This window comes from Phyllostomus hastatus, unplaced genomic scaffold (genome assembly GCF_019186645.2).
Source record: "Phyllostomus hastatus isolate PE091 unplaced genomic scaffold, TTU_PhHast_1.1 phas_scaffold_39, whole genome shotgun sequence".
Lineage (NCBI taxonomy): Eukaryota > Metazoa > Chordata > Mammalia > Chiroptera > Phyllostomidae > Phyllostomus > Phyllostomus hastatus.
In genome coordinates, this window is record NW_025334028.1 from 6,509,605 (window position 1) to 6,534,781 (window position 25,177).

At 39.2% G+C, this 25,177-nt stretch overlaps 2 protein-coding genes and 1 pseudogene across 8 annotated transcripts in view; 1 reads left to right on the forward strand and 2 right to left on the reverse strand.

The window, feature by feature from the left end:
- The window catches only part of ENOPH1 (enolase-phosphatase 1), a 74,024-nt gene extending 66,429 nt beyond the window's left edge, over positions 1–7,595 (forward strand). The window contains exon 7 of the mRNA XM_045820166.1: positions 7,403–7,595. Coding sequence (XP_045676122.1) covers positions 7,403–7,446 — 44 coding nt within the window. The 3' untranslated portion in view covers positions 7,447–7,595. The remainder of the gene's footprint in view (positions 1–7,402) is intronic.
- TMEM150C (transmembrane protein 150C) overlaps positions 1–25,177 on the reverse strand; it is a 101,777-nt gene that overhangs the window by 22,291 nt on the left and 54,309 nt on the right. The window lies entirely within an intron of this gene.
- Positions 15,374–15,620, reverse strand: LOC123806811 (annotated as a pseudogene).

Genomic DNA, 25,177 nt, shown 5'->3' on the forward strand with positions numbered 1-25,177 from the left:
CTCTGCCAACTCTAACTGCCAAGATAAATGTTAGGATAAAGTACTCTTCCTGCAAAGCAGGGCTCGGGACACCTGAACGCTTGCTTCTTCTTTGGGCTCTTGTTTTTCTAGAAGCATGCAGACACCCTTCCTGACTGTAATAATAACAGTTCTTTCTTCAGATGGTTTTCCAAAAAACAAATCAATACCATAACCATACACACATATTGGAGGCCCAGCTTCCTCAAAGTCTACTCTTTGGTTATCTTTCACCATGCATTGCTTTTTTCATTTTGTTCTGTAGTATTTAAGGTGGCTAATAGCTACTCTCCTTAATTATTTTATTTTTATTAGTTTAATTCTCATACAGCAACCTCATCTCTAAGTTCTGGGAAAATCATACTATATCCTTTGTCTAATGATAGTTGAAATTGCATTTTTTTTTAACTAAAAGGGATTCCCTGAGAGGTGGAAAGTATAAGTCTATGAATAGTTGTATTAATATTATAGCTTCCTACTTGGGTGATTCTTTAGGATTTTTACATTGGTTATACCCCCCTTTTATTTTGGAAATAATTGCAAATTCACATGTGAGAAATTGTACAGAGAGATCCTATATATCCTTCACTCTGTCTCCCCAATAGTATCATCTGTACACAATCATAGTACAATATCAACTGCCAGGATACTGACATTGATACAATTGTTTGACTTCATTCAGATTGCACCAGTTTTACATGCACTCCTTTCTGTGTGTGTGTGTTTGGTTTTATACAATTCACCACATGTGTAGATTTGTATGGTCACCGGCACAGTCAAGGTTAGAACATACACATGTTCCTACAAGGGGAGCCCAAGATCCCTTGTGTTGGTCTTTTATAACTACACTACTTCCCTCCCCAAACCCTCCTTTCTAATCTCTGGCAGCCACTGATCCTTTCTTCACTTCTATAATTTTATCATTCAAGAATGTTATACAAATGCAACCATAGAGCATGTGACCTTTGGGATTGACTTTGTTTTCATTGAGCCTTCATCTGAGAAAGTCCTGGAGATTCATCTAAGGTTTATGTTCATCAATAGTTTGGCACTTTTAATCTTTGGTAGATTCCATGGCATGGAGCACCCAATTTGTTTATTCACTGATTATAGCATACCTGGGTTGTTTCAAGTTTCTGGCTATTGCAAATAAAGATGCTATGTCATGGAGTTGTAAAGTACAGCATAGGGAGTATACTCAGTGATATTTAATAACAATGCATGGTGCCAGCTGGGTACTAGGAGTATCTGGAAGACACTTTGTAAGGTATGGTATATGACTGTCTGATCACTATGTTGTACACCTGAAACTAATACAAAATAATATTTAATGTAAACTAGAATTGAGAACTGAAATTAAAAAATAAAATTAAGCACACAATTTTTAAAATTTTGTGCACATCTATTTTCATGGCATTATTCATGGTAGCCAAAAGGTGTATAAATAAAATGTGGTGTACATATACAATGAAATATTATTCAGCCTTAAAAAGGAATGAAATTCTGACACATGCTACATGATGGATGAACCTTGTGGATATGCTGAGTGAAATAAGCCAGACATAAAAAGACATACTATATGCTTCCACTTATGAAAGGTACCTAGTGTAGTCAAATTCATAGAGACAAATGGCTGTTGCCAGGGGCTGGAGGGAGGAGGGGATGGAGAGTTACTATTTAATGAATATAGTTGTAGTTTGGAATGATGAAAAGTTCTGGAAATGGATAGTGGTGATGGTTGTATGAAGGTATTTAATGTCACTGAATTATATACTTAAAATGATAAGAATTTTGCTATGTATATTTTAACTCACAATAAACATACATACATGCATACATACATAAGGTTTTGCTTAAAAAAGACCCTGTTAAGAGAATGAAGAAATAAGCTACAGACTTAGAGAAGTATTTGCAAACTGCATGTCCAATAAAGGACTACTAGTATGTAGGATATATGAAGCACTCTCAAACTGTTTTTTATTCTCAACCATAAAAAATCCATCTGAAAATGGGTATAAGATGTGTTCAGACATTTCACAGAAGAGGATATACAGATGGCACATAAGCACATGAAAAGATATTTGACATCACTAGCCAGCAGGGAAATACTAATTAAAATTACAATGATTATCGGATATATCTCCCCAGCAAGGGAAACAACAACAACAACAAAAATAAACAAATGGCACTTCATCAAACTAAAAAGTTTTTGCACAGCAAAGAAAATCATCAACAAAATAAAAAGACAACCCACAGATTGGGAGAACATATTTGCTGAAACATCTGATAAAGGGTTAATATCCAAAATTTATAAAGAACAAAACTCAGTGACAAAAACACAAACAACCCAATTAAAAAAATAGGCAAAGGACCTGCATAGACATTTCTCCAAAGAGGACATATAGATGGCCAAGAGACATATGAAAAGATGCTCAATGTCAGTAATCATCAGAGAAATGCAAATAAAAACCACAACAAGATATCATCTCACACCTGTCAGAATGGCCATTATCAATAAATCAAAAAATAACAAGTGCTGGTGAGGATGTGGAAAAAGGGAAATACTTTTGCATTGCTGATGGGAATGCAGGCTGGTGCAGCCACTGTGGAAAGCAGTATGGAGAGACCTTAAAAATTTAGAAATGAATTTGCCTTTTGACCCAGCAATCCCACTTCTGGGACTATATCAGAAAGAACCCAAAACACTAATTCGAAAGAACATAAGTGCCCCTATGTTCATTGCAGCATTATTTACAATTGCTAAGATATGGAAGCAGCCCAAGTGCCCATCAATAGATGAGTGGGTAAAACAACTGTGGGACATCCACACAATGGAATTCTACTCAGCCATAAAAAAAGAAAATTTTACCCTTTGGGAGAGCATGGATGGACCTGGAGAACATTATGCTAAGTGAAAGAAGCCAGTCAGAGAAAGACAAATACCATATGATTTCACTCATATGTGGAATCTAATGAACAAACTGAACTAACAAGTAAAACAGAGAAAGACTCATAGGTAGAGAGCAGGATGACAGCTATGGGTGTAGGTTTTAGGGGGTGGAGGGATTGAGCAAAAAGAAAAAGGTCTCATGGACATGGACAACAGAGTGGTGATTGCTGGGGGACAGGGGTATAAGGGGACTAAATGGTGATGGAAAAAATATAATAATAAAGATAATATATTTAAAAAACCCACTATGAGGTATCACTACATACCTCCCAGAATTGCTAGCATAGCAAATAGTGAAAACACAAATTATCACCAATTAACACCAATTATTTAGTGATAACACCAAATAGTGATATCACCAACAGTGATAAAGATGTGAAGACATTGAATCAATCCTACCTTGCTGGTAGGAATGTAAAATGGTGTAGGGTATTCAGGAAAACAGCTTGATTGATTCTTTAAAAACTATGGGTGCAGTTATCATACTACCCAACAATTGCAATCTTGGGCATTTATTCCAGAGAAATAAAAACTTATGCTCCCACAAACACCTGTACACTAATAGGTGTACAAATATCAATTCAAGTTCCTGCTTTCAATTCTCTTGGGTCTATACCCAGGAGTGCACTTGTCAGTACTTGGTGGTCATAGGTGATTTTATGTTTAATGTTTTAAGGAACCATGACGGCAGCTGCAGCATCTTATGTGCCCACCAGCAATGCACAAGGATCCCAATTTCTCCACATCCTCACAAACACTTGCTGTTTTCTGTTTTGTTGTTTTTTAAATAGCTTTTTTTTTTATCCTAATGGGTATAAAGTGGTATCTCATTGTGGGTTTGATTTGCATTTGTGTTTATTGGCCATTTTCATATCTTTGGAGAAATGTCTACTCATGCATTTTGCACATTTTAAAATTGTTTTTGTTGTTGTTGTTGAGTTATAGTTCTGTAGTTATATATTCTGGATATAAATCCATTATGATATATATGACATAAATTTTCTTCTGTTAGGTGAACTGTCTTTTCACTCTGCTGATAGTGTCCTTTGGTGCACAAAAGTTTTAAATTTTGATGAAGTCCAATTTGTCTTTTTGTTGTTGTTGTTGTTGTTGTTGTTGTTGTTCCACATGCTTTTGTGTTCTAGCCAAAATAAATCATTGCCAAATCCACCATCATGAGACTTACCCTCTATATTTTATCCTAAATGTCTTATAGTTTTAGTTCCTCCCATTTAGGTTTTTGATCCATTTTGAGTTATTTTTTATAGATAGTGCAAGGTAACTTTGTTTGCATGTAATATCCAGAACCATTTCTTTAAAAGACTATCTTTTCCCCATAGAATGGTCTTAGTACTTAACAAGGTCTTCTGCAGAGCAAATGATTTTTAATTTTGATAAGGTCCAACTGATCGTTTTCTTTTTACGAACTGTGTTTTTTGATGGCAAGCCTAAGAACTCTTTGCCTAGTCCTTGATCTTGGAGATTTTCTCCTATATATTTTCTAAAAGTTATAGTATTATATTTTACATTTAAATTTGTGATCTAGTTATTTCTTTTTAAACTATATGTCTCTGTTGTCTTATTGAATTGGGTTAGACCCTAGAAAATTTAGAAATGATTTTGACAAGGATAAGGAAATATGTGACACTCTGTCAGTCTTCTCTAGCAGTAAAGGAATACTCTTATAATGAATAACATATACCTTAGTCACACTATATCCTAGCATGACAGGTTCTTTTGGTATCCGACCATTATGAGCCTAAGAACAGAACAATGAGGGGGGTATGGGTGCATGCATGTGTGTGTAGATGGGGAGAGCTCCTGTACTTACTTCATCTCCCCACCCACCTCTGAGTTGTAATGAAGACCAGAAGATCAAAATAAAAAGTTCTTTCAGGTCAAGTTTCTGGTATGTTAACCTACCAATGCCCCACCTGACATATCTTGGTCTTTTTACTTCTTTCTTCCTCCCTGGAGGGACTGTATTAACCAAAGAAGGGCACTCTGTATATATGTATATATTCATATACATATATAAAATATATAATTTTTAAAAAGATTTTATTTATTTATTTTTAGAGAGGGAAGAGAGGGAGATAGAGAGAGAGAGAGAGAAACATCAGTGTATGGTTGCTGGGGGTTATGGCCCGCAACCCAGGCATGTACCCTGGCTGGGAATCAAACCTGCAACACTTTAGTTCGCAGCCCACGCTCAATCCACTGAGCTACACTAGCCAGGAAAATATATAATTTTTTTGTTAATACTCACCCAAGAATACACTTATTGATTCTAGAGAGAGGGGAAGGGAGAGAAAGAGAGAGGAGCACTGATGCGAGAGAGAAACATCAATAGGTTGCCTCCGGTACATGCCTGGACTGGGGGTTGAACCTACAACCTAGGTATGTACCCTAACCAAGAATTGAACCCGCAACCTTTTGGTATATGGGGCGATGCGCCAATCAACTGAGCAACCTGGCCAGGACTGTTACATATACTTTTCTTGTCCAAAATAATCTATCCTTCTTTTGCCCACACTTGTCTTACAATGTGAGCAAAGAACCCTCAGGAGAGAAACACTGATGTGCTTTCTACTGTGTCCTGGAAGAGGGTTCCTGGAGGTACCAGATGAACTTTGAATTCGATTGGTGTTATGACTCTCTGAGTTTTCTGGCTTGACAAGTTGAGACATTTGACTGGAAGTACTGCAAAGAATAAGTTAATTTACTAAACTAACACTCTCCACTGCCTCAGTATTTTCTGAGAATTAAAAATTAAAACTGGGAGATGGTTTTCTCTCTTCCATCCTTCCAGATACCATTAAAATAAATGGGTCCATTGCTTCCAGTCACATTAGAAAGTGTCACCCAAACTCTACTTACATTTCTTAGCAAGGACAAATTCTACTGTTTCCTTAAGCTACACCAGCATGGTACCTCCCAGTGAGCAGAGAACATCTTTCCTTGCCTTTTTAAGAAAAGAAGGGGAGAACAAAGAAATACTCCACACTTCTAAGATAGTTTGATCCTTACATTCTGAGTTATATTTCTTTTTTATTCTAATATTATTCCATTGATGTTAATCTCCCAATAACATCTCACAGTAAAATATGCAGGATAATTGTTCCCACATCTCAAATGGTAAATTATATCTGGAACAATGTCACCTAATGACTTTCTGACAAAAGGAGGAAAAGAGCCAGAGCTGGATAAACCTTCTGGAAAGGATTCTGGCATTTGCGGTTTGGAAGACTCTCCTTCAGATGGTATCATTTATCCAAATGATATACAGATGGTCAAATACTTCCAGAGTGGCAATACAGCTAACTCTTTGTACACTCCTACTGTGTGTTCTTTTCTTCCAATAAATATCAAAGTTTGAGTGATTTTCACTTTCTTTCATTCAAATCTGTGGTAGGTGTAAGATCAAATAGTGGGAACTCTTCGACACGGAGTAAGAGGCTGAAAATCCCAGTCTGCTCCCTGTTCCCCTTCTGACCTGCATCTCTGAGGCTCTCATTCTTCCTCAGAGACAAAAAGAACTGTATTGAAGGTTTTGTGGTGGCCCCACTGTTGATAATTAGTTCCTCTGGAAGTCTTCTAGCTGCAAATGCCCAAGAGAATACCTGGCCACTTGAAAATTTACAGTCTCATGGAAGCAAACAAAGTATTACTATTAGCCCACATTAGCTCAGCACCTACAACTCCAATTACTTTAACTGACTTGAAAAGGGGGCTGTGATAAAATTGAGGTCATACAATTATTCAGAATTTTATCATCGAATTCCAAACAGATGGTTCTTACAACATAAGCTAATGAAGCTGCTGAAGTCAAAGAATATAGCATACTGTTGTCGATGATAATCCCTAAAGACAAACTTTCTTTTCTATCAGGCCATGGTAAAACTCCTCCAATTTACAAATGGAAAAGCAAAGTCCATTGGTCACCTTCTTTTACAGCTTTTAAAACTTTATTAGTGAGAAACCACTTATAATAATGACTGTGAAATGTCACAAAAGCTAAGATATTTTATGGGGCTGGAAAGCATTTGCTTGGTAGGAACTAGAAGGAGTTTGTACTCCTTAGTGTAATTAATGGTGAGAGGCAGCAATCATTCAGGGACTCTGGAGCCAAGGTTACCAGGGCTTGGAACACCAGCTCTGCCAGTTACTAGTTATGTGACCTTGATTAGGTCCTCTCTGTGCCTCAGTTCCTTCATCAGTAAAGTGGAAATAATAATGCTACCTACCTCATTGGATTTTTAGGAGAGTAAAATATATTTAAAATGCTGATAGTGCCTAGCATTTGATTGCTTTTCAATAAATGTTAACTATATTCAACTGTAAGTGATATTTGGAGTCTTTAGTTATCTTTTGTTCATTTTGTAATTTATCAGAAAATGAGCTCTCTGCCACAGTATTTTTTTATTTTTTCAGGGCCAGATGGAATAGAACAGGAAAGATTCAAGATCACCCACTAATGATTATGATTGTCACAGTGTCTGTGGACCAACAGCATCCTTGATTTCTTTTTAACCTTCTGGTAATCTTGTTATTTTCCATATGTGTCATGAGCAAATATGAAGGGTTTGTATTATTTCATAATTCATTTACAATTGTAAGTGGTAATCACAAGGACTGTTTGTTTTGTTTTGTTCTAACATGTTTATAGGCTCTCAGGTATAAATCAACATGGAGAGATCTGCAATGCAACCAAATCATTATGCTGATGGTTAACATGCTGCTTTCATTGATCCCTAAATTTGGGAAAGCTGATAGTTTGAGTGGCCTGGTGTCACCCTAAGACTATATGATCTTCTCTGACCAGACAGATATAAATAATATTATGTAACCTATGAGACCAACTTTGCCCCAAAATAATTTTCATGAGCACTGGCAAGTTACAGTATATTAATTAATGAAGGATTTCTGTAAAATATTACCATACCAAAAGAATATGATTATATTTTTAAAAATATTTTATTTATTTACCTTTAGAGAGAGGGGAAGGGAGAGAGGGAAAGAAACATTGATGTGCAAGAGATACATCGATCGGTTAACTCTCGCACGCCCTCAACTGGGAACCCAGGCAGCAACCCAGGCATGTGTCCTACCTGGGAATTGAACCAGCAACCCTTCAGTTTGTAGGCCAGGACTCAATCTACTGAGCCACACCAGCCAGGACCAAAAGAATATGATTATTTCTAAGTAGAACCAATGGTAACTGTTTTTCCCCAGTGCTTTTCTGATTTCTAAAATCAATCACCTTCATTCTACTGGCAGGTGACTTACAGGGATACTTTCAAGCTAGTGGAATAAAGGATTCTTTTTCTTAGAAATAGATGGAATACACTGCCCTTATACCATTCATGGAGTAATCTCAGAGGAAAATCCCTTCTACTAGTACTTCGGTTTGATGTTATCTTCTTAGAGTTTCTATGCCAAGATGCTTATATCTTCAATAATATTTAAAAATATTCTCCATATGTGGCAGCTCTAATTGCCAATCCAACAGTCATTTTTCTTCTTCTTAGCTAACAGAATCTAGTTTTATTCAGGACAGCAATGTGTTTAGCCAAAGGGTATGTCATGGCTAGTCTAAACCAATTGTAGCTACCTCATTTTCCTTTGCTGAGTATCTTTCAAGACTCCTTTGTGCCTCGCCAATAAGATGCAAGGGGAAGTCTACTGAGTAGCAAGGGAAGAGTTTACATCCCTCATAATGGAAAACTTCTTTTCTTCCCACTCTCCTCCTTTTCAACTTGGGATGCTGTTGTGAAAACATAACCATGATACAGCAAACACACAAACCCAAAGCCAACATACTGAGGATGGCAATGCAGAAGGAAAGAAGTGACTCCTTGATAACAAAACTGAGGAGTTATACCCAAATGTCCAATATCATGAGCCCCCAAACTTCTTAAAAGGCGAATCAATTAAGTCTTTGCTGCTTTATTACTGTAGGTTAGTATAGCACCAAAATCCATTCTCTCTTCTTCCATTATAGCTGAGCAAGTGGCTACTCAACTATCTATAATTAGCAGCCTCCCTTTCAGGTAAATGTGGCTCTGTGAGTAAGTCCTCTCCAGTGGAATGTGAATGAAGGCTCATATAATAATAGTATTGTGTCTTATATAGGAAAAGGTCTCTATTTTCCAAAGATGAATACTGAAGTACTTAGGGCTCACTGTCACAATATCTAAAATTTACTTTAAAAACTTTACCAATGGAATGAACAAGTTAGAAATATAGTGGTAATGATTTCACAACATCATTAATATAATTAATGGCAGTGGATTGTACATTTAAAAAGGTTAAAATAGCCAATTTTATGATATATATTTCACTATAATAAAAATACATAAACACATAATCAAAAACAAGTACCACATCATACCCATGAGGATGTCTATTATCAAAAACAAAAACAATAAATCCAGAAAATAACAAGTGCTGGTGACGATGTAGAGAAATTGAAACCCTTGTGCTCTGTGGCTGGGAATGCAAAATGGTGCAGTTGCTGTGGAAAAAAGTATGATGTTTCCTGAAAAAATTTAACACAGAATTCCCTTATGATCCAGTAATTCTATTTCTGGCTATGTACCCATAAAAATTGACAGCAGAGACTCAGAGCAGCATTTTTCACAATAGCCAAAAGGTAGAACAACCCAAGTATCCACTGATGGATGAATGGATAAACGAAATGTAGTCTATACATACATGGAATATTATTCAGCCTTAAAAAGGAAGGAAATTCTGATACGTGACACAACAAGACATCTTTGAGGACATTATGATAAATGAAGTAGGCCAGTCATAAAGAACAAATACTGAATGGTTCCATTCATATGGGGTACTTAGAGAAGCCAAATTTACAGAAAAAGAAAATAGAATGGTGGTTGCCAGGGCCCAGGAGGTGGAGAAATATGGAGTTATTATTTAATGGGTACGGAGTTTCAGTTTTGCAAGATGAAGAGAGTTCTGGAGATGGCTGGCCATGATGGCTGCACAACAATGTGAGAATTACATACACACTTAAAATAATGAAAATGGTAAAGTTTATGTTATAATATTTTAGCACAATTAAAAAATAATAAACACAAAAAATATTATCTTAGAAAGATCTGGTTTGTGCCAAGTCTCTTGATTCTTTAAAATGAACAAACAAAAACCCCAAAATAGTCACCTGATAGGTGTGACTTGGAAGACTACATTCTTATTGAGCTTGTTAATTTTATGAATATGATATGAATATGATCAAAAAGAGCCTGTATATTAGTATGAATTGGCTGTTCTTTGCTGTTGATCAAGGTGTTTTAAAAAAGCAACTAGCCCAGATTAGGACAGAACAGACTGAGGGGTGCAGAGAGTTGCAAAAGAAGAGGAAGAGTTTAGAAATTTGGAGCCTTGGAGGGGTGGACAAGCCAATGGCTTCTACACCTCAGATAGCACAGGATTAGTGATGAGAAAAAGCATGTTACCTTCCCTCCAAAGTCTTGGTTTCAGAGGCCTCAATACAGCCGCATTACATTGAGAGGGAGGAGTATGGACAGCGCAGAAGCCAAGGAAAAAAGCAGTCTCAAGATCTGTGTCTTGGAAAGAATTTGGGGAGAGACTGTTAGCATGTGACCTGCTTGGAAGTTAATAGATCTGAAGCCAGCTGAGTTTCTGAGGGAATTGTATACTTAGTAAAGCCAAGCCAATAAAACCTTCTGACTGCTGTCTCTCAGATTTCCAAATTTGTCCCATTTAACTAAAGAGGAAACTGAACAGGAAGAACCACCATTCCCAAGGGCAGATCCAAGGGACACACAGATGCATGAACAAGAGGGTGCTCCTAAAGAGCAGAACCAGGGGCTAACCAGGGAACCTCTTTCTCTGCCAGGGCAGGTGGCCTTCCCATTCTTCCAGGATCCCAGCATTCCTATGGGTTAGGGGCTGCTGTGTGCATTTCTTTCTCTTCCTTTTTGAATGGGAGTTTTAAATATGGTTTCCTACTGCCTGTCCCATCATTGTACATGGAATGTGCGTATGAGGATAGAAAGAGAGATAATTTGCTTTTTAGTTCACATATTGCCAGACCATTAGGAACCACATCCAAACCTGATGGAAAGGCCTGGGCATTACCCAGGGACCATGGCCTTTCAGGTGGTGCATTTGTTGCATGGGCTTTTTTGTCTATCTCCCTTGGGATGAAGTGAGTGTGTTCTACATGTTGGAAATATGGTATTCAGTGACTCTTGGCACCCAGAAGGACTGACTGCAGCAAGACTGTGAAAATCCATTCTCTCCTCCTTCCAGTGTGTTAGAAGTATAATAGGGAGGCATTTGGTTCCTCAGCCTCGGCTGCACTGTGAAGTAGCCATAGGTTCCTGCCAATGGAATGTGAGCAAAAGGAATGTGAGTGGATGTGTGTCATTGCCTGGCCTAGCACATGCACCTCTCACTCATTTCGTATGGCTGAGATGGCGATGATCAGAAGAAAGGAGCTATGCTGAGCAGGGCCTGGCTCAGCAGGCCCTCCTCCCCCACTAATATGAGGACTGTTACATGAGGAAAAAATAACCATTTTTAAGCCATACTATTATTGGGTTTCTCCTACAGCAGCTGAACTATTACTCTAGCTAATAGATTCAGATACTCTGTTAGCTGCAGCTCAAAAATCTTAATCTGGTACCTCACATTATTTCCTATAAAAATGACAAAGCTATTCTGTCCATGGGCTACTTGAGTTACACAGATTAATTTCTAAAAAAATTTCAATTATAGTTGACATTCAATATTATTTTATAATAGTTTTAGGTACAGAGCATAGTGGTTAGACATTTATATAACTTATGGAGTGATCCCCCCAAGTCTAGTACCCACCTGACACCGTTAGTTAGGGCAATATTACTGACTATATTCCCTATGCTGTACTTTACATCCCCATGGCTATTTTGTAAATACCAATTTGTACTTCTCAATCCTTTCATCTTTTTTTTAAAGATTGTATTTTATTGATTATGCTATTACAGTCGTCCTGATTTTCCCCCTTTGCCCTCCTCCACCCAGCATCCCCCACTGCCTCAGGCATCCCCCAACCCTTGTTCATGTCCATGGGTCATCCACCTTTCATCTTTTTAAAAGTATGCTTTATTGTTTATGCTATTACAATTGTCCCATTTTTTTCTCCCCTTTTTTCCCTTCTTCCCTGCACCACCCCTCCTACCAGTACTCCCCCTGACCCCTGCCTTAGTTCATGTCCATGGGTCATACATGTAAGTTCTTTGGCTTCTCCATTTCCTGTACTATTCTTCACTTCCCCCTCTCAATTTTGTACCTACCAATTATGCTTCTTATTCCCTGATCTTTTCCCCCATTCTCTCCCCTTGCACTCCTCACTGATAACCCTCCATGTGATCTCCATTTTTGTGATTCTGTTCCTGTTCTAGTTGTTTGCTTAGTGTGTTTTGGTTTTTGCTTTTTTTTAGGGTCAGTTGTTGATACTTGTAAGTTTGATGTCATTTTGCTGTTCATAGTTTCGATCTTCTTCTTTTTCTTAGATAAGTCCCCTTAACATTTCATATAATAAAGGCTTGGTGATAATGAACTCCTTTAACTTGACCTTATCTGGGAAGCATTTTATCTGCCCTTCCATTCTAAAGGAGAGCTTTGCTGGATATCGTCATCTTGGATGTAGGTCCTTGTCTTTCATGACTTTGAATACTTCTTTGTAGCCAGGTAACTGTCTCCTTTTCTCTTGCTGCTTTTAAGTTTCTCTCCTTATCTTTAATCTTGAGTAATGTAATTATGATGTGCCCTGTGTGTGCTTCCTTGGGTCCAACTTCTTGGGAACTCTCTGAGCTTACTGGACTTCCTGGAAGTCTACTTTCTTTGCCAGATTGGGGAAGTTCTCCTTTATTATTTTTTCAAATAAATTTTCAATTTCTCGCTCTTCCTCTTTTCCTTCTGGCACCCATATAATTCAGATGTAGGAATGTTTAAAGTTGTCCTAGAGGTTCCTAAGCCTCCTTTCATTTAAAAAAATTTTTTTTTCTTAATTCTGTGCTGGTTGAATGTATATTTCTTCCTTCTGCTCCAAATCATTGACATGAGTCCCAGTTTCCTTTTCTTCACTGATGGTTCCCTGTATATTTTTCTTTATTCCACCTCGCATAGCCTTCACTTTTTCCTCTATTTTGAGACCATCCTCAACCATTTCTGTGAGCATCCTGATTACCAGTGTTTTCAACTCTGCATCTGATAGATTGGCTATCTTTGTCACTTGGTTGTTTTTCTGGAGCTTTGATCTCTTCTTTCATTTGGACCATATTTCTTTGTCTTGGCGTACCTGTTGTGTTGTAAGTGGTGGAGCCTTAGTTATTCTCCAGGGTGGGGCAACCCATGTTGCTGTTGTTGTAGTATATGAGGGAAAGGGGCCCAAGAAGGAACAATGCCACTTGCTTGGCTCTCAGTGTGCTTTCAGTCATTTCCTCCACTACCTACAAGCAAATCGGTCCTTTCTGGTGCTGATTCCCAGACGGGTGGGTTTGTGTATGTTCCAGGACCCTGTAGGTCTCTCCAATAAACTCTCCTATGAAGCTGAGAGTTTCTCCTGCCGCCCCAACCCTCACTGGTTTTTAAAGCAAAAGGTTTTTGAGGTTTCATTTCCCTGAGCTGGAACCCTGGGTTACACAGTCTGTCTCACTCCCCAGTTGTTCCTCCTGGTTTATCTGCACACAGATATGGGGCCACCCCATCCATGAGAGGTTGCCTTGCCCACCTGGTCCTCCAGCTGCCACCTTGCTGCACATCCTCTCCACCCTGGCTTCCAGTCTCTGCTCCTCCTACCAGTCTGGATGAATGTTTCTTCTTTAACTCTATGATTGCTGGACTTTCATACAGCTTGATTTTCTGGCAGTTCTGGTTATTTTTTGCTTTTAAATTTGTTGTTGTCCTTCTTTTGGCTGTTTGAGGAGGCAAAGTGTATTTACCTATGCCTCTGTCTTGGCCGGAAGTCTCAATCTCTTCATCTTTTTCACCCAGCCACTTAAACCCCCTCCCATCTGGCAACCATTAATTTGTTCTCTGTATCTATAGGTGGTAATAATTTACACAATCTTGCCCTGGTGAGTCATATGATACCCAAGAGTGCCAAGTGACAAGGTGGTTTTTCCAAGTGCACAGAAGAATTAAGGCCAGGAAATGATTTGCTCACTTAGCAGTGACCAATCTTCTACATATAATTTTTACAAAGATTTTACAAATATATACACAAAACTTTTTACTAAAGAGCTACCTGTATTTTATAGATTTGAAATCAAATGAATACTCACAGGGGAAAAAAACCCAGCATCCTGGAAGGTATAAAAAAGTTAGGTAGCATGACTAATTTTATTTTGTAGATGACAATGACAAGATTACTCCCAACATGCCTGATTCAGCAGTTCTAAAGAATCTTTTTTAGATCCTTTGCTATAGCAATTATTTCATGTGCTTTCTTGTCCCTAAGGCAGAAAATAAACACAGAAAAAAGCCACAAGGCAGTCTGACCACAAGCTCACTGAAAATGAAATCTTTGTGCCTGGAAGTCCCTTGTCCACAGCTTTGAAATCACATCACAAAAACCTTTTTTGGCCTACAGTCCCAGCTCTCAGTGCCAAAACACACAATGACTCATCATGGTGCTGGCTGTCTCTTGCTAGACTCTGCTACCAACACCACAGGCATGGTTCCATGAAGAGAAAACAGCCAAACATGAAACCAACCAGAGCAAACAAGAAATCCCCAAGGGACAGATAAATTCAGTAAGTTCAGGAAATGGGAATCTGAGAAGGAAATTCAGGTAGAATCTTATGTGGTAGGGCACTAAGGCAGAGGGATGCTAGGCTAATGCATAAGACCATTAAACATCAGACCTTGAACTTGGATCTCCTCATTCAACAAACTGGCAGCTGCTTAGTGGCGATGCTACACCAGGTGATGGCAAAAATGGTAATTTTTTTCATTCTCATTATTGTAGGAACACAAAACAGAACTGGAACCATGAGCACATGTCCTGGATCCAGAGTCTCTGGTTTAATATCCAGGCTCTGCCACTTAGTTGCTGGATGAAGCTATACAAATTGCTTAACCTCTCCAAGCCTCAATTTTTTCATCTATAATATGGGGACCATAATAGTGCCTACTTATGGGGCTTCCATGATGATTAAGGAAGGTAACACAAAAGGCTCTTTGATAAGCACTCAATAATTAGAAGCCTATTATTATGAATGGCTGTCTTATTTTTTTAAGTTTCAGATAATTAATAATCAGTGTAAACCCCAACACATTGGGAGGAGAAATATTTCCTGGTTAAGTGGAAAACTGTGTGGGTGACTTCTGGAAGATCTTTATTCTAAGCAGCTTTATAGTGAAACATTACATTTAGAAGTCTGGACCTTCTTTCTTCCTTTTGGCATAATCTATATTCACTGAGTAGAACTTGTATTGATCATTGGGACACAGTTTCTTCCAGGGTTTGGGGTTATCTTTCTGTCCCAACAGATATCTGGATTGAACAATGCCAGGAGTAAGACATAAAGTGCTGCTTGAGTACCTATGGCTCCAGTAAATACAAAGAGGTGATCAGGCATGAATCATTTTTGGCCTGGCCGAAGATCTAGCAGACCATGGTTGTGGTAGAGGGCTTGGGCCAGGATGTAGAGAAAAATAAAACTGAAGGCCAGGAAGCAGGTAGTCTGTGCACTGACCATAAAAAGCTGTCTTAATATTCCTGGTGCTCAACCCATTTGTGTTCTCAAAAAAGAAAGTAGACCTGGGGATTTATTCCAGCTTAATGATGACTGTTTAGAAATTCAGTGAGGAACTTGAAAGAGAATGTAGGCTGCTTTTTAACACACACACACACACACACACACACACACACACCTTTATTTATTGGTTTTTAGAGAGAAGGAAAGGGAGGAAGAAAGAGAGGGACAGAAACATCAATTGGTAGCCTCTCGTATGCACCCCAACTGGGGACTGAACATGCAACCCAGTCATGTGCCCTGGCTGGGAATCGAACCTGCAACCTTTCACTTTTCCTGATGACACACAACCAACTGTGCCACACTGGTCAGAGCTAGGCTAGACTTCTAATGTTCTCGCCATGAAGTAGGATATGACCTTGTACAAAAATGCTTCAGTATCTTAGAAATTATGCTGATGATTTCTTTGGAAGGACGACACATACACACACATGTGCGTGTGTGAAATATATCAGACCAGAGGTTGCTTCGTGGAGTCCAGACTGGTGCTGAAGAAGATTGGATATTACCGTGTTCTTCCCAGGGCCAGAAGAACTAATCAACACCTGAGAACCTGAACGCCCCTGAACACTCAGAACCACTACATTACTGAAATGAAAACCACCAAAACCAGGGACTTGTAAATGTAGTTAACTGCCTTCCACACACCTGGTGAAAGGTGATATAATGCATTTCTCATTTCCCACAGAAACCACAAAAAAACCACCTGGGACAGACCTAGTAAATTCTCAACCTTCTCTAACTTCCTCAGTCCCTCAGTCCCACAGATGATGTCACTAGGTGTCCATTTTAAGCACTTAGAAGGCTACAGGGTATAAACAAGGGTTGCCTGCAGAATTAAGAACAAAATTAGGAAAGTCAATAAAGGTAGCTCTAGTTAACCAATAATATTGAGCATGCGGATCTGTAATACATCTGCACAACTTCCAAGTGTGCTGCTAAGTGGTTTCGCATGTTTCACAAGTCTCAGAAGGTACTGGTGAGAAACTGGAACTCTGAACTGTTTAGTGAGCTGGTCCCCGTTGGCCTATAGGTGGCTCCCCAAAGGCTCCAGTGTCTTTCACCATGTTTTGGCCCCAGGTCACCTCTTCAGGGCTCTGCTTTTCCAACTGTCCCTTTCAGAGCTCAGATGCCAGCTCCCTTCTATGGCCCATCTCTACTTCCCTGTGAAGATGGATCAAACGCTGACACCCAGTTCCCAAGGATGAGAGGGAGGGCAGGGTGGATGTGGGAGAATTGTCTCCCATGACACACATACCGTCTCCCAAGTTCCTCCCTTTCATTCCTGTTACCACACTTAGACTAACAGTCTCTTCTCCAGTGGACTTGAACTACCTGGTTTCTGCACAATTAGCACCTTTCTACCTTTCAGGACTTGCCACCTGTCTTTGTTCCTTTTCCCTTCCCAGCTCTGGTACCCATAATTCCCCTTTTACAGCTCTAAATACCTCCCTTTACAAAGAATGAACTGAGAAATGGCTCTCTCTTAGAAATAGTTCATCAGAAAATAGATAATATGTTCTCTTTCTGCAGATAACAAATTTATATCACATTAGTCAAAGTCTCAAATCAGTTACACTCCCCCTAGTATCTTAAATTTTTCCTTGCCTGGTATGAATTAAGGTCAGATTCTTAAACTGAGGAAGTTGAACCATTAGAATTCTTTTTAAAAGTGTTTTTAAAAATATTTTATTTATTTATTTTTTAGAGAGGGGAAGGGAGAAAGAAAGAGGAAGAGAAACATCGATGTGTGGTTGCCTCGTATACACCCCTGACTGGCAGACCTGGTCCTCAACCCAGGCATGTGCCCTGACTGGAATCAAACCGGCAACCCTTTGGTTTGCAGGTGGCACTCATTACACTGAGCCACACCAGCTAACACACCATTAGAATTCTTAAGTGTGTCTGAATAGTGCTGGGCAAGGAAAAATTTGCTTCAATTTCGGGGCTATCAGTTTTCTGGAAAAAAACATCTCAACAGTAAAGAATAAACAGTTCACCAAACTAATATTGCTTGATAGAAATATCCTCTCTCCTATTGTTCTAAACTTGTATTTACCAAATTACTTTTGGCCTATAACGTGGTTTTCTTTACTTTTTAAAAATATATTTTATTGATTATGCTGTTACAGTTGTCCCATTTTTTTCTCTTCTTTATTCCCCTCTGCCTTGCACTGCCCGCCTCCCCTCCCCCATTCAGTTCATGTCCATGGGTTACATGTATAAGTTCTTGGACTTCTCCATTTCCTGTACTATTCTTAACCTCCCCCTGTCTATTTTGCCTCTTATTCCCTGTTCCTTTTCCCCCATTTTCTTCCCTCTGCCCCCACTGATTACTCTCTGTGTGATCTCCATTTTGGTGATTGTGTTCCTGTTCTAGTTGTTTGCTTAGTTTGTTTTGTTTTTTTGTTTCAGGTTCAATTATTGATAGTTGTGAATTTGTTGTCATTTTGCTGTTCATAGTTTTCATCATCTTCTTTTTCTTAGATAAGTTCCTTTAACATTTCATATAATAAAGGCTTGGTGATGATGAACTCCTTTAACTTGACCTTCTTGCCTGTAAGGTTTTTTTTGAGAAATCAGCTGATAGTTTTATGGGAACTCCTTTGTAGGTAACTCTCTCCTTTTCTCTTGCTGTTTTTAGGATTCTCTCTGTATATTTAATCTTGAGTAATGTAATTATGATGTGCCTTGGTGTGTGCTTCCTAGGATCCAACTTCTTGGGGTCTCTCTGAGCTTACTGGACTTCTTGGAACTCTATTTCCTTTGCCAGATTGAGGAAGTTCTCCTATTATTATTTTTTCAAATAAGTCTTCAATTTCTTGCTCTTCCTCTTCTCCTTTTGGCACCCCTATGATTCAGATGTTGGGACATTTACAATTGTTCTGGAGGTTCCTAACCCTCTCCTCATTTTTCTGAATTCTTGTTTCTTCATTCTGTGCTGGATGAATATTTATTTTTTCCTTCTCCTTCAAATCATTGATGAGTCCTGGTTTCCTTCCCTTCACTGTTGGTTCCCTGTATATTTTCCTTTATTTCACTTTTTATAGCCTTCACTTTTTCCTCTATTTTGCAACCATACTCAACCATTTCTGTGAGCCTCTTAATTACCAGTGTTTTCAACTCTGCATCTGATAAGTTGGCCATCTCTTCATTGCTTAGCTGTTTTTTTGTGAGGCTTTGATCTGTTCATTCATTTGAGCCATATTTTTTTTTTGTCTTGGCGCTTATTACATTGTAAGGGTCAGAGATTTATGTATTCATCAGGGCAAGGCAACCCACATTTCTGTGTTGTTGCTCTGTATGTGGAAGAGGGGTCCTAGTGGGAACACTGCTGCTTGCTTGGCTCTTGGCCAGCTTCCAGTCACTTAACCATAAGCAACTTGGGCTCTTCTGGTGCTATTTCCTGGGTGGGTGGGTTTGTGCACATTCTAGGATTCTGTGGGTCTCCTTAACCCCCACAGGTTTTACAGCCAGATGTTTTGAGGCTTAATATCCCTACACTGGAATCCTGGGTTGTGCAGTCTGTCTTGCTCCTCAGTTGTTCCTCTGGGTTTATCCACATGCAAATGTGGAACCGCCCCATCCACCAAACACTGCCTTGCCCACCCTGGTCTTCCAGCTGCCGCCTTGCTGTGTGACATCTCCACCATGGCTGGCCATCTCCACCTCTCCTACTGGTCTGGATGAATGTTTCTTCTTTAACTCCTTGGTTGTTGGACTTCCATACAGTTCAATTTTCTGGCAGTTCTAGTTATTTTTTGTTTTTAAATTTGTTGTTGTCCTTCCTTTGGTTGTGTGAAGAGACAAAGTGTATCTACCATCTTGGCTGGAAGTCCTATAATATGGTTTTCTGAAGTAAGTTATTTGCAAGAAAGAATTTTCCTAAGCAAAACAATTAATGTTATTTTAATTCCATTGTGAATACATTTCTATTTTGGTTTAGAAATGTCTTATGAATTTGTTAGTGTGAGTTGGCCTCAGCATTTGAGCTTCTTCAGGTGAGTGATGAAAGAAACTTGCAAAGCAGAGCTTAGACTTTGGACTTGGCTAGACTCACTAGGTACAATCACCCTATCATAACCATATCTGCTATTTGCTGTCTTCTTCTTTGAATGATTGACTGATTGATTTTAGAGATATAGAGAGGGAGGGGGAGAGAGAGAAAAAGACATCTATTTGTTGTTCGACTTATTTATGCATTCATTGGTTGATTCTTGTATGTGAGGGATCAAACTCACAAGCTTGGTGTTAAGGTGGGATGATGCTCTAACAACTGAGTTACCTGGCCAAGGCCTGCAGCCTTCTTCTTACACACATTGAGGCTAGGTCCAGTCTTAAGCATTTTTGTTTCCCTCATGTCACTTGGAGTTGTGAATTGTATACATATGGAATTAAAAATTGGGAAGTGGAAAAGTCAATGTCCCCACTAATGTCATACCCTAAACAGTTAACAGTTAAATGTATATCCTCCCAGTCTTTTCCTCCCATATGTATAAGTGTTGACATTAAAAAAAAAGATTATTTATTTATTTATTTATAGAGAGAGGGGAAGGGAGGAAAAGAGGGAGAGAAACATCAGTGTGTGGTTGCTTCTTATGTCCCCCCTACTGGGGATCTGGCCTGCAACCCAGACATGTGCCCTGACTGGGAATTGAACCAGTGACCCTTTGGTTCCCAGCCCGGCACTCAATCCATTGAGCCACACCAGCCAGGGCATAAGTGTGACATTTTTAATTTAACAATATGTGGGCAACTTTAAACGTCAGTGGAGACTGATATCCTTTTGATCTTGTTCCCCTAAACCTGCAGTCTCTACTTCTTCACTGATGGCAGCTTTATCCTCCCTGTTTCTCAGGCCAAAAGCCTCAGAGTCACCTTAGACACCTCAATTTCTCACATACTCCACATTCAATGTGCCAGGAAACCCTGATCCAAAAGTGATCCTAAGCCTAGCCATTTCTCACCACGTTGGCCAGGAAGGACATTTATAACACATAAAATCATGGCATTCTTTAGCTCAACTCCCTGCTAAGAGTAATCTCCCAGGTCCCTATCTCAGAGTGCCCTCTCCTCTCTGACTTCATCCCCCACTTTCACTGACTCTGGCCTCTCTGGTGTCCATGTGGACCTTGGGTACTCCTGATCCCTCCCTTTGCTTACGCCTACAGCACAGAAATGCACATGATTCCTCTCTCACCACCACAAATCTTCACCAAAATTTTGCCTACTTGGTGAGGCCTTCCCTGAAAACCCACTTTAAATCATCTTCGTCCTTCATCATCTCCAGAATTCCCTGCACCACCCTGCAGGGAGTTCTGGAGATTTTTCTCCATGATACCTAGTACTTGGTATATTTTATCTATTTATTTTATTAACAGACTTTGTTCTTTCATGAAGTGACAGCAGAGAGTTTTGTTTTTGTTTCCGTTTTATCCCCAGTGTGTAGAACAAGGCCTGGCTCACTGCAGGGCACCCAATGAGTATTTGGTGAAGAATGAATAAAAGACACTGCTAGGATATGGGAGATATACAAACTTAAAAAAGCAAGACCCAAGCAGGAAGCTTGGCTCAAGGGAACGTAAATGTGGACATAAGAAACTACAGTATAAGAAATAACCTGATAATTGCTATATACATTATGAAAACAAAGTCCTATGTCTCTACTACAGTAAGAGTGGTTAATTCTGACCATGGGGATCAGGACTGGGTCTGTGGAGAGGGTGGCATCGGAGCTGGGCCTTGGGTGATGAATAGAATTGCAAGATGTTGAAAGGCAAAGGCAGGCTATCACGCAAGAAAAACTGCCTAAAAAGGAAAGAGAAAATATTCATGTAGATGAGTTTGTGAGGCAGCAGGACTGATACATGGGGCATTTATCTGGTTGAAGAGATGTGAGGGGGGAGGTGAGGCTGTGGAGGTGTCTTCAGCCAGCCTGCATGGAACCTGGACTGCATGCTCAGGAAAGGGCCTGGAGGGAACTACATTCTTGGGTATCGGGGGGGCACTGAGTCTTCCTTTATAAGTGATAAGGTATGTATGGCACTTGGGAAGATTAAATTTGCTATTTGTTTACAGTATTCTGCAAGAACATAGACATGGGAGGAGGAGAAATAGGCAGAGTGGTCACAGGAAGGATTGCCATCCCCATGTTCCAAACACAGGTCTCTTCCAGAGGAGTTTCCTGGTTGGAAATGGTAAACGAGCCTGATGTGTCCTGTTCTTGCCATGTCACCAAAACCCACAACTGGCCAAGGCCAAGCAAGCAATGCAAAGAGGCCACAGGATCAGAGAGCCTTGAAATGCTTCACATGATAGGATAAGTTGCAGTAAAACATCACTGAACATATTCCAGAAATCAGCTATGGGTTAGCAGTACTCATAATTTTATTTCCTGAGAAACAAAAAAAGTTTGGCATCTTAATACATGAAATCAAAATGTGTGCTGTCTTGAGAGCATCAGACAGCCAAGTGTATGATCCTGAGGATTCTACATAATGTTAAAAGAATGAAAGGAAAGAGTGGGTTGCGTCAAAATTATCTACTTTATTAAAACACAACTAAAACATAACCATAATTCAAAATTAGTCTGCAAAAGCTAAAGTTATCTCAGAAGTAACATTTTATTCTTTCATTATTCTTACATTAAGAAATTCTTACATTAGAAACCCTTCAACTTATTCTGATGAGGGTATTTTGTATTTGGAGTAATGTCAGTTTGGACTTGGTAAAGGAGGAAAAAAATACTGCATTGATACAATATATATATTTTGTTTTGAAAGAGGGATATGTCAATGGAAGTACATTCTGGGGATTCAATATTGAAATTAAGTAATAAAATCAGAAGGGACTGTATTATTTCTGAGTTCTACTTCACAATTTTTCTCCAGTTAAAGGGGCCACAAAGCAGAAAACCTAATTAAAGACAGAGGAATAACAAGACACTTAAGATTTACAGGGGATAAAGAGTAGAGAAAACTCAAGGATAATCAGGATAAAGAGATTAGAGTGGTTCTTTAATGAAAGGATAACATTTCATTCTTTGTTTCTTATTGTTTATTGAAGATAAGATATTCAGTCCTTTCTCTCAGGGAGTAGAATGCTTAACAGTTTCTAATTTTGGTTATAGAATGACACCCATGACTGTGGGTGGACATCAGTCTGGTTTTTCATGGCCCCATAAAACAAGTCCCTAAACTCTGCTACAGGAAAGCCACACGTTCACTTTAACCTCATCCCATTCCTTCCTGCTAGGACCTGAGAGTTGGTCAGGAGGCTACCTTACAAATGGGCAAGGTAGCTGAGGCTCTAGATATTGCACCCTGGGCTTTAAAACCATCTTTGCTCAAGGTCTGAGAGAGCAGGTAGTGGCAAAAAGCAGCACAGCTCATTTCTTAGATAAATGAAAGGGAATTTTTATAGGAAAGTGCAGGAATGCATTTGAGATTGGGGCTGAGAAGACAAGGGCAACCATATCTTAATCAAAAGAAAGCATAAAAATAAGTAGAGCAAAGTTCTTCTGACAATCAATGCTGAATCCTATATGATAAATTGGCTTGCAACTTATTTGGAGTGGGCAAAAGTATTATTGAGACTTGGGAATCCACCTGATTGAAAAGTATTTCTTCAGGAAATAACAACAGTAACAATAATGATGAGATATTGGCAGCAGTTAAAGAAAAAAATATATATATACTTTGTGCCCAATATTCTGCCAAGTACTCTAAACAAATTCTGTTATTAAGTCCTTACAACTCTATGAGATGAAGACTGTTATTAATTGCCAATTTATAAATGAGAATACAAAGGCTTACAGAGGTTTAATATTTTGCACAGGGCCACACAGCTAATAAGTGGCTGAGTCCAAGCCCTTGCCCACTATATTCTACTAAACTATTCTTCTTTTTTTTTTTGAGAAAATACATTTTTATTTTTTAATTTTTTAATAACACTTTTAGCTTTATTTAAATATCATTGACTTAAAATTGGACATTCATTCATTTCAATTTCCCCTTTTTTAAAAATATATTTTATTGATTATGCTATTACAGTTGTCCCATTTCCCCCCTTCTCTCCCCTCCACCCTGCACACCCTCTCCCACCCACATTCCCCCCCTTTAGTTCATGTCCATGTGTCATGCTTATGAGTTCTTTAGCTTCTACATTTCCTGTACTATTCTTGCCCTCCCCCTATCTATTTTCAACCTACATTCTATGCTACTTATTCTCTATACTTTTTCCCCCTCTCTCCTCCTCCCAACCCCCTGTTGCTAACCCTCCATGTGACCTCCATTTCTGTGGTTCTGTTCCTGTTCAAGCTGTTTGCTTAGTTTCTTTTGGTTTTGCTTTAGGTGTGGTTGTTAATAATTGTGAGTTTGCTGTCCTTTTTCTATACATGTTTTTTCTTTATCTTCTTCTCTTAGATAAGTCCCTTTAGCATTTCATAAAATAAGGGCTTGGTGATAATGAACTCCTTTAACTTGACCTTATCTGAGAAGCACTTTATCTGGCCTTCCATTCTAAATGAGAGCTTTGCTGGATAGAGCAATCTGGGATGTAGGTCCTTGCCTTTCATGACTTGGAATATTTCTTTCCAGCCCCTTCTTGCCTTTAAGGTCTCTTTTGAGAAATCAGCTGACAGTCTGATGGGAACTCCTTTGTAGGTTACTGTCCCCTTATCTCTTGCTGCTTCTAGGATTCTCTCCTTCGTTTTTACCTTGGCTAATGTAATTATGATGTGCCTTGGTGTGTTTCTTCTTGGGTCCAACTTCTTTGGGGCTCTCTGAGCTTCCTGGATTTCTTGGAAGACTATTTCCTTTGCCAGATTGGGGAAGTTCTCCTTTATTATTTGTTCAAATACGTGCTCAATTTGTTGCTTTTCCCCTTCCCATTCTGGTACCCCTATAATTCGGATGTTGGAATGTTTAAAGATGTCCTGGATGCTCTTAAGCTTTTCCTTGTTTTTTTGAATTCTTATTTCATCATGCTTTCCTGCTTGGTTGATTCTATCTTCCTTCTGGTCCACTGTATTGTTTTGAGACCTAGTTTCCTTCCCTTCACTATTGGATCTCCTCCGTGTATCTTCCTGGACATCTTTTATGGTAACCTGCATGTTTTCATCTAATTTGTACCCAAAATCAACCAATTCCGTGAGCTTTCTGATCACCAGTGTTTTGAACTGTGCATCTGATAGATTGGCTATTTCTTGGTCGCTCAAAAGGATGAGTCCTGGGGGACTGATCTGTTCTTCTGTTGGAATCATGTCTCTCCCTGTCTCCCCTTTCTTTTTCTTTTTTTCCCCCAGTTTGGTCGCTCTTGTTACGGTGGGGGGTGGAGCCTTAGGTGTTCACTGGGGCTGGGCACCCCAGTCGCTAGATTGTGACGTTATATGTGGGGGCAGGGCGGGAGCGGGGACGGG